Source organism: Nelumbo lutea, chromosome 1, assembly GCF_056320005.1.
Source record: "Nelumbo lutea isolate HS-2025 chromosome 1, American lotus-T2T, whole genome shotgun sequence".
NCBI lineage: Eukaryota > Viridiplantae > Streptophyta > Magnoliopsida > Proteales > Nelumbonaceae > Nelumbo > Nelumbo lutea.
The window spans coordinates 18260805-18271515 of NC_142684.1; the positions used below are offsets into that span (position 1 = coordinate 18260805).

Genomic DNA, 10711 nt, shown 5'->3' on the forward strand with positions numbered 1-10711 from the left:
ATAATTAATAAATAAGAAATAATGTAATTAAATTAATAAAAAATAATTACTCACTATTAAAAAATAATAAAAATGATTAAAAATTAATAGTTATACTAATATTGAACCAATGCAAATAAAAAATAATTAAATACATAATAACTACGAAAATAATTAATAATTAATAAATAACATAATTAAAATAATAAAAATGATTAAATACGTAATAACTACGAAAAATAAATAATAAATAATAAATAACGTAATTAAATTAATAAAAATAATTACTCACTACTAAAAAATAATAGAAATAATTAAATACATAATAATTATGAAATAAATTAATAATTAATAAATAACATGTTTAAATAACAAAAAATAATTACTCACTATTAAAAAATAATAAAAATGATTAAAATTTAATAAAAATTAATAGTTATAATAATATTGAAACACAAATAAAAATAATTAAATACATAATAATTACAAAAAATAATTAATAATTAATAAATAGCGTGTTTAAATAAAAAATAATAATTACTCACTATTAAAAATAATAAAAAGTGATTACAATTTAATAAAAATTAATAGTTATAATAATATTGAAACACGAATAAAAAATAATTAAATACATAATAATTATAAAAAACAATTAATAATTAATAAATAACGTGTTTAAAATAATAAAAAATAATTACTCACACATTATTAGATTTTCATTTATGTGTGCATTCACATATTAGATTTTCATTTGTTCACCCCCACATGCACACATTATTGGAAAACGCCTAACAACCATTTTCCCTACATAAAAGAAAAGTTTGTTCATCTACATAACCATAATAATAAACTATAAACAAACAAGCATTTTTACATAGTTCAAGTACATAACTAGGACCAAAGATAAATAGTTCAATGCATGTTCCTATTTAATAATTCTTGTGCAATTTCCTCTCGCAATGAAGCCATGAACTGTGCATCAGCCCGCCCATAAGATGTCTCTCCATCATCATGCTTTTCTGTCTCTACTTCTACATTTTCATTAATCACTTGCATATTAGATTCGTCGTATTCATTGAAAAGAGTATCAACTATTGATTCCCTTCTCAAATAGTTGTGGATAGCGACACATGCAGTGACTATGTCCCATTGGACATGGAGATTGAAAGGCGCCATCCGTTTAAAAATTGGAAACTGAGCTTTCAGAACACCAAACAATCTCTCAATTACATTTCTTAACTTTGCATTTGCCTGGTTGAATCGTTCTTCTTTTGTCCTAGCACACTCACGATGAAAGTCTGATGCCCAATATCACACATTTTGATAGGGTGCCATAAAGTGTCTTGTATTTCCATATGCAATATCGCAAAGATAGTACTTGTTTGTATCAATCAAATATAACTATCAAACAAATGAATTTATTAAAAAAAACAAACACCCATACAACACCATTCTTACCAGTAGGTGAAAATGGAAAATTGTTGATAGGGTTGTATGCAACCTCATGTAAAACCCTAGCATCATGTGTTGTTCCTTCCCAGCCAGTGTAAACATATGTAAACACCATATTAAAATCACAAACAACCAACACATTTTGGAAACATTATTTCCTTCCTCTTCCTCGGTATGCTAGTTGTTTTTTCAGTGGTACCACAACACGAACAAGTGTCCCATCTAAAGCACCAACAACACCCTTCGACAATAAAAGAAAATAACTAGTTTTGATTTCAACCCCTACACCAATCAAAATTATGAAACTTATGTGATATTGTCAATTATTTACCTTGAATAGTTGTCCGAATCATTTATGGTGCCCTGGGATGTTTGGATTTGGATCATATGTAGTTGGGGGATCATTTCTCGTGCAAATTCTATCATAGTAGATAGCACTTGATGAAAGTATGTATGCACTATTTGGGTGGAGTGCTGGAATCTTCTCTTCAGAATAGAGAACCTTTCATTATGGCTTAAACACAACAAAAACATAGCCATCTTCTCCTCCACTGATATGTATCGGCTATCATGCAACCATCCACGATTAGGAAAATGACCACAGTTCCGTACATATGCTTCAACTGGCATCCTCATCACCTCGATGGTTTGCTGGTTGTTTCCATTTAATAGCTCACGTGTATAAAGACAACCGGGTAGTGCATATTCACAATCTGGCACCCTTGGAATGCGCCTTCATAAAGTTTTTTCATATACCAATATATGAGGATAATCCTACCCAACCTCTTCATCCTAGGTGTCAACATGTTTTTTTAGGTACCTGATGGTTACATTCCACATTGAGATTAATCTAAAAGCAAATATATAAGCATGTTGAAGAGAAATATCAAAATATTATTTTCATCCAATAAACTCATCAAGTTTGTGTAAACATACTCAAAATATAAAAAAAAAAAACAAAACCCAACAAGTATAATGCAAGTATATCATACCAAACTGTTTAACAAAAAAAAAAAAGGAGTTCCATCTAATCAACCAAAACAACAAGTCCAAGTACGATTAAAACCGACGAACAAGTCCTACAATATGTTCATCCTCTTAGCATAAACTCATATCCACCATTTAATCGCCTCATTATTGGGTGTGTCATAAGAACCACACCAACGGATCCATTCCCTTCTTGCTTTCGGGCTTTCCGCAAAGATGACCGAAGCGTCTACATATAAAGGAGTACTAGGTGTCCAACCAAAATTATCAAGCTTCTGAACACATTCTTCTACAGTTGGTCCTCTATCCTCAGCAATCATAATATCAAGAAGCTTTTCCATCTTAGCATCAAGCTCACTAGTGAATTTTTTTTGCCTCTTGGAGGGGCGTTCACTTGGACCTATAGACTCCTCAAAAGTCTACTGTTTTTGAGGCTGAGACCTTGTGGGAAGTGTGATAGGTGTATCATTAATGTCAATAGGATCACCATCTAGTGTCTCACCATCAAAACCAGTTGAATAGACCCCATCAAACAATACTCTACACTTATTGGCAAATTGGAGTCCTGCATACATAAAAACCTTCGCATTTGGCTAGGTTTGTTATCATACAAACAAACAACCCATCCTATTAGATCCTACACACATATACATTACCTAACAACAACAAAAACTCAAAGTAGTTACCTTCAAGAACTCTTCCCACTGGTCATTTGACCAGTCCACTATACCAGTAGATGGGTTGTATCCTTTTCTAGTCCTATTGACGAGGGTCACCCATAATTGATATTCTCTTTAAATAATCGAAGCCATTTTTAAGTTGCTTCTGTGAAAAATTCTTATGGAGCTTTTCCATGACCTTTTTTCTGAATTTGTGCCCATGATTATTTCTTAAGTGACCCACCTTATCTCCCATGTGTGGACACCTCATCAATGCAGAAGTTCAACAATAGTTTTTGTAGGGTCGGGTCCTTCCAAGTGGCTCTATCAAAGTTATCTCCAGAGGCCATTCCTAACCCCTATAAATGATAATGCAAGACCTATGTCAAAAAATAGAAAACCCAATCTCAAAGCATAAAGAGTTATAACAAAAAGAAGCTTCTCAAAGCTAAAGAAAGAGAAATAATAGAATATACTCATATTTATATCAGCAAAATAAGCATACTCATATTTTTAAACATACTCATATCAGCAAAATAAACATACCTTTGGGGGTGTAAATTCAATAAAATGTAAGACCTATGGGGGTGTAAATGTTTTGGATTGATTAATATAAATTTGTGAGAGAGATGCCAAATGAACAATGAGAACCTTGACTTCATAGTCATTAGCTATCAGAATCTAATTTTTCTATGGAAGTCTACTGGTTATAACTAGAGCCAAAAGCAAAGTACGACTCAAGAAACATGGGGTGGGAGCCAAGTGAATCAAATCAGTCTTACGACTGTTTGGACTATAATTGTGTGGAGATTAAAGCTGCCTATGTACTTTGAAACATAGGTTTCTGAATATGTGCTGACTATGTGTAGGTTTCTAATGGGAATTGTGTATGGGACCTTGTTCTTAGAAGTCAGAAGTACTTTGAAACTAGGAAGTAGAGACTTTCTTAAAGCTGCCTCAGACACTCTACATACAATATGCAATTTGACCCTAACTGAGAGGACAGAAGATTGGTTAGAAGAGAAGTCTAAGGCATTTTACTGTCAAAACTTTTCATAACAAGTTGACTCGGTAAGTTTAGGAGCTTGGTACAGGCATACTTTGGTGCAAATACATTCTCTCAGAGGTACCTTTTTTGTTTGGTCTCCCTACTTAAATGAGATCCTTACTAGGGACAAACTCTTAAACAGAGGTGTGGTGAGTGTTTCATTGTATTGTGTTATATGAAACGGGGTGGAGGAATCTGTGAATCACCTGTTGTTACATTGTACTTTCACTCCATATGCATGGAATGAAACTTTGTTCACTTGATCTCAGTTTAATGGTAAACCCACTAAATTTATTTTTTCCCTATAGAATGACAAGGCCAGAAATTTTCTCCTCCAAAGTTCAGTACCTTTGTGGTTTCTCCGTGGAAGGGAGTTCTTCATTTTTGCCTATGAAGTTTCTTCTGTTATGTTACCGAAAAATGACAGAAAATAGCTAAACAGGGTGTTGGAAATGTAAAGATGCATACACTAAAAATTGACATACCAACATAATATACTAGCATTGAGATGGTATCTACGTGTTTTACTTCTTATGGCAAAAACCAATTGTAATTTCTTGCTTGTTGAACTTGAACATCTTAAGGAGATTTACCTAATGTTCCATTTTTGTCTATTTACTTTTTGGATGATGCATGTAATTGCATTATTTTACTTATTTTCTACGCTGGGCCTTCTTATTACATAAAACCTAAAGTTTGTTTATGGGTTTGCTAAAATTTAGAAACATCTCCATTAAATTTCTGATTACATTTTATAAAGAAACTAAGCTACATGAAAGTAGGCCTTTGTGTCAATAAGGAAAATGAACACTGTTGTTGATTCATATTTAAAAATTAACTTTGTGACCCATTTTATTGTTATCCCTCTGATTATTTGTCAATCAAGCATTTCTTTGACTTTGCTTATGAATCAAGTCTTTACCAAAAAAAAAAAAAAACTCATAAACATCAATGGTCAGTTCCAGTCATTTTTAAATATAAGGAAAAAATTCATCATATAGAGATGCATAAACCATTGAGAAAGCATTGAGAGGGAGGGCTTACTTTCAACCGATTTGGGTTATTCTAATACAAACTGAGTAGAAGTGTAAAATAGAATGTAATAAAGACATATAGCTTCAGGTATGAAACATCAAACATCTCAATGAACCCTATAAATTAGAAACCCTGGTTTTGACACCAACAAATGAATTGGTTTAATTTAAGATTCTCAGAGCCTCCATGATGACATCCTGGGGAATAGTCGCAAAAGGGAGTTCTTTGAAAAGCCCTATTCCCTCACTATGTGACCATAGAAGAGGGAGTTCTATCCCTAAAAAAATATGGCAACATACCTCAAGGTATGTTGGCATAAAATATTCATGTTTATCCATATACCACAAATCAAACGAAAATCCATAAATCTTATAGAGAATATGGGTAAAGCAAACCAAACGAAAATCTTTCATGTTTATCCATATACTATAAAGAAAATGAATTTGAATGGAGTCATAGCATAAAATATTCATGTTTAACAAGCATGGCAATACAAAAGAAAAAAAACTGAAGATTGCAAGGGTTTTTGAGGGAGCTTCTTCAGATTCGGTTTGAAGAGAAGGTTTTTTAGTTCAAAGAAATAAACATACCTTTCAAAGAGCATATTTGGTTTGAAGTGAAGGTTCACAGAGAAATGGTGGTGAAGCTTGCTCATAGAGAGGATGGCGGTGAGCTTCTTCTCAGTTCAAAAATGGGGTGAATGACCTTTTTTTTTTGGGTTTTATGTGAATGACAAATTGTTGTCATTTTTAATTTTTCATGAGGATAATATCGTCATTTACCGAGGTCTTTATAGCCTCTGAGCGCATTAAGCACTCGCCCAACCACTTTCGTTTTAAGACCTGAAAATGCAGTTTAGACTTAATATTAAGATGCACACCCAAACAAAGGTGGCACCTGAAAAGAAACTATTTCAGAATTTGGAGGTCTGAAATAGGTTATCAAATGCCACCTAAGAGTAAATGAATTTGCCTTCTTTTCAACCGCTTGAAATCTTTTTTTTTTTTTTTTTTTCCGTCCAAAACTCAAGCTCATTCATATTTGCGAAATTGCAGAAGATGTTGAATCTAGCAGGATGGCTAATAAGATGGTTGACCATTTATTTTGACAAATCAGATTAAGGTTAAAGCTAAGTTTGGGAGTGCTTAAAAATAAGTGTTTATTCAAATAAGCACTTATTTTGGGTTGCGACCACATCAATAAGCACTTATTTGCATTTAAGAAATAAGCCCAAAATAAATATTTATTCTCAGAATAAATACTTGTTTGAAAAGTCCAAATTTTTGGACTTATTTTTAAGTGCTTATTTCCTTTCTGGCTTATATTGACCTGCCACATCATTTTGAAAATACCTATACTACACATGTTTTAAAATAAGTGCTTTTTCATCAAATGCTCATAAGTGCTCATTTATTTTTCAAATAAACACTCTCAAATGAAAATTAAGTATTTGAGTACTATGAAATTTGCCCCTTTTCCAAATCAAAGAGGCTTTAGATGGAATGGTTAAATTGTACTTAGCATGAAACTGAGAAGTGCTCTCTCTCCATATGCACATGTGATAGAAAAGTGAAAACGTCTCATGTAATTTCAAAGGAACACATGCAAAGGTCTAGGGTTAGAGATTCATTGACCCGAGAATACTGAAGAGCTAGCATTGGTGCCCTTATTGTAGCTAAGAGTTGCATATGTTCTAAGGTGTCTTTATTCTTGAGATTGGCTTCAGTCCGTGCAAGCCCGTTCGATTGGGAACATCTTCATACATCTGTACTTTATTTCATGGAAAGTATTTCCAATGCAAGGCTATAAAGACAGTTCGAATGGGCCTTGCAATAAACATGAACATGGACTGAGTTCAGATTTATGCCCCAGCACAAGGAGGCACCCCAAAGCACATTCCCGTCGTGTATTAGAAGCATCTTTCGATGATAATACCAAAACCAATAATATCATCATCGGGAGATGTTCCCAATATATGGCGGAGATGTGTTGTGGGACGTTGTGGAGCACAGATGTGAACTCACGTGAACCCGCCATTAAATGCATACATCCATATGCATCCATCAGTAACTTTTGGGCATCGTTTTCTTGAAAGCAACTTGACAACAAAGAGTTGCAAGTTGGAAGAGACTACATGTATCCTTTTCCGATTTATTATTCCCTTGTTTTTTCTTTGCAGCCATTTGCCATTCACCAAACTAGTGGCATTTGGTGTTGCAATGACAAGGTGAGGCACCGGATCATATAAATAACTTCTCTAAATCTACATCTAACCCAGTGAGTCGTTCATTGTTGGCCAGCCTAGGGTATTTTTAATCAAACCGGTCCAACAAAAAATGGAACTTAAGTTTAGGGGTAAACTGGACTTTTTGTCCATTTCCATCCATCTCAACGGCACCTCCCTCGCTCTCAATTTTCTGAAAGCTTAGGGGTAATTTAAGTAGGATTTTAAACTTAGACAACTTTATTTAATTGCTAGTTCAGGGGCAGTTTAAGTAATTAACCTCCCAAAAAAGAAAAATACATGTGGCTTAGCAACGCCAAACCCTATTTCTCTTTTAAGTGACGTCAACCCTTCTTGGGAATCATGCATATCTTATGGAACTTTGATTCTAATCAAATAGGTGGGGAATAGGCAATTACAATTACGATTCTAGGGGATTTCAATTTCAATTCCGATTTTGATTCTGAGTTTTTGACCAATAACCAAATAGACTCTAACCTATCCCTTTTAACAAATTTCAATTGTTTCTTGGTAGTTTATACTTTACATAAATTATTAAAGTATGCTTCTTTTTGTATCACTGGTAAATATGTGCATGCATTTGAATGTGACAGTATCTTTAAGACAAAGCTATTTACAATTCATGGACAATTTTTGAACAGTTATAAATGGATAGTTTCTTAACTGTTATAAGTGGACAGTTTTTAGAGTGAGACTAAAAGGCATACATGCCCTCTTTATGCTGCTTAAATAGGGAGTAGAAAATGTCCAATGAAAATTCTAGAAAAAAGGGACATTCGCTATTTTATAGATAGTATATATATAGATTTAAGACCTATATTTAGTGCCATTAATGCAATTTTTGGGATGTGATGTGGGGTTAAGACCTTTGATATATAAGCCTAGTTTGGGCCTATATAGCTTTGGGAATGGACTTATATTAATTCCAAGCTTGAGGGCTAGGCTTGTCCAAGCCTATCGTAGTTGCTAAGCCTGACTCAACCCATGATTACCCTTAAACTTTTCTAAACAAATAAGACAATGTTAAATATAAAGAAAAAGTAAATTATAATTTACATCCAGCATATTTGCACTCCCATGCATTTATACCAAAATTTGCATTGCAAAACAAACTGAACTTTACGGTATCCATTTTAATTTTATGTAAAATAAGTTTGAAAGATAATCTAAATCATTTATCAAAACTATTTTTTTACTCGTATAGTTTCTTGCATTTAATCAAGCAAAGCAATCCACTAGATGGTTGATTGTTCAACCCATGTCGTAGGGACCGCTTGATAGCAACTGAAATGGTGGAATCAAATGGCTTTAAAGTACTCCAATTTTTGAATTTAGTCCTTCTTAATTGTAAGGATAGAAATGCAATTTGAACAACCAATTTTTTTTTCATTCAAATTTCTTTCATTAAGTTTTATATTTAATGTATTAACTCTCGTTAATATATATTGAATCTTATCATTAACTATATATCCGTACTTTTGAATTTGACTCCTCTTTAATTGTGAGGGTACAAAGTATAATTTGAACTACCATATTAACTCCTATTCTTTATTGAATCACATATTAATTAACCATATTAAAAAAATAATGTTTGTCACAAAATAATTGTTTTTATTGGTAATAAAAATACAAATTTAGTTGGGTAGATGGGCAGGGAAGGCTTAGTTGGGTTGTGTTTCCCTTTTTGGGTCCAGGTCAATCCTTTGACCTCCCAAGGTTAAGTTCCCTTGAAATCTATCTGGCGGAGGTTCGAGAGTATCAAGAGTCCTCAGTAAGATGATGACGAGAATCGGAATTTCCAAGCACCACCAACCAACAGTGAATCCTACAATTAGTTTTGGCATCCTCTTTGGCCCATGGGGTGCCTGGTACTGAGGGAATCTGGTAAGTGAGCCCATGTCCGACCAACAAAAGGAGAAAGATCGTCCGAAAAAGTCCATTAGTGCTGATCAAGACTCAAGAGGATAAAGCGATCTGTATTGGGAAGCTCCTCAGAGTGTCTTACCGAGTAGAACAAGAATCTCTTGTCCAGAGTGGCAATTTTCCACCCAACCCACCTAGTATTTAACCCGTCCAATTACTTGGCGGGTTGTGTGATCAACCCATCACCTAATTCATCCATTTAAATGGGTTGGATTGGGTTGGGTTATGGATAACTATTACGGACATAAGTATTAAATCCTTAGCCTTTTTTTTTTTTAATTTTCTTCATTTGAATTAAATAATTTAAAATTAATGCATTAGTTTTCTATTAATTATTGACTAAATTTAGTTTTGTCTTGAATCAAAACATTTCACCCAACATAAATCCAAATCAATTTGACCCGAGTTCGGACCAGTTCAACTAGTCCAATTTGGCTGGACCGATCCGAATCTAAACGGTTCAACCACCTTTGATGTGATTAGTTCAAAGATAATACAATTAGGTTTGACTGGTTTGAACCTAATTAGTTCGGTCAAACCCGAAATCCGGACATAGTCAAATGGTTTCGCCGCTTGTGTAAAAATAACATGCATGTAATGTGATTTAAACCTTCACCACTTATGTAAATAGTAACTACAATTACCACCAAGCTATGCCCAACTTATTTGTTAAGAGAGAGTTAGTTTGTTTTTTAAATCCATAAATATAAAATTAATGGGTTTGGGCGGATTGGATTACATTAAAGCGGGTTTGGGTTTAACCCAATTCATATAATTTTATACAATTGGGTTATTAATGGGTTGACAGATTAAATGGATTGAGTTGAAGCTCAACCCAAACCCAACCCAACCCAACCCAACCCAACCCGCCCAATTGCCACTGCTACTCTTGTGTAGGACTGGTTTAAAGCTATGTTTTCTGACGAGGTGAAGGCCAATGTGTTTCGGGAGTAGATTTTTCTTCCTCGTAGGGCATGCAACATCATGGGGATGGGGTAGACGAGGTAGAGGCAGAAACAACTCTGTTTGCTATACTAGTTGTCGACATCCTTGTGTTTTTTTTTGGGGTGCGTTTTGGCCATTGTAGTTTGGTTGGTTGAGGTCTCATACTTGGGGTTTTATTGTGACTTGTCCTCGTTCGTGTTGTCTCTAGTCCTATTCGGTGGCGGATAGGTTGTGTTTTGGCATTGGGGTCTGCTTGTATGCTTTTTCTTTATTGTATACCTAGTTTCTTATTTCAGTAAAGGGGAAAATCTATGATGCTGAAAAAATATATTATGGAAAGAGTTTTGAAAAATCAAAATTCATCCATGAATTTTCATAAATAACACCTTATTTGTTATCATGTTTATGATTCCTGTTTATTGGTCGGTTATTTTTCAT

At 33.8% G+C, this 10711-nt stretch overlaps 1 protein-coding gene across 1 annotated transcript; it reads right to left on the reverse strand.

Annotated features, from left to right (window-relative positions):
* Positions 1-891: 891 nt before the first annotated feature.
* Positions 892-1546, reverse strand: LOC148873788 (uncharacterized). Its single transcript, XM_088943492.1, has 2 exons — positions 1438-1546; positions 892-1277 (listed from the first exon to the last, which is right to left on the reverse strand). The coding sequence occupies exons 1-2, from the start codon at positions 1544-1546 to the stop codon at positions 892-894; spliced, it is 495 nt and encodes a 164-aa protein (XP_088799618.1).
* Positions 1547-10711: the final 9165 nt, after the last annotated feature.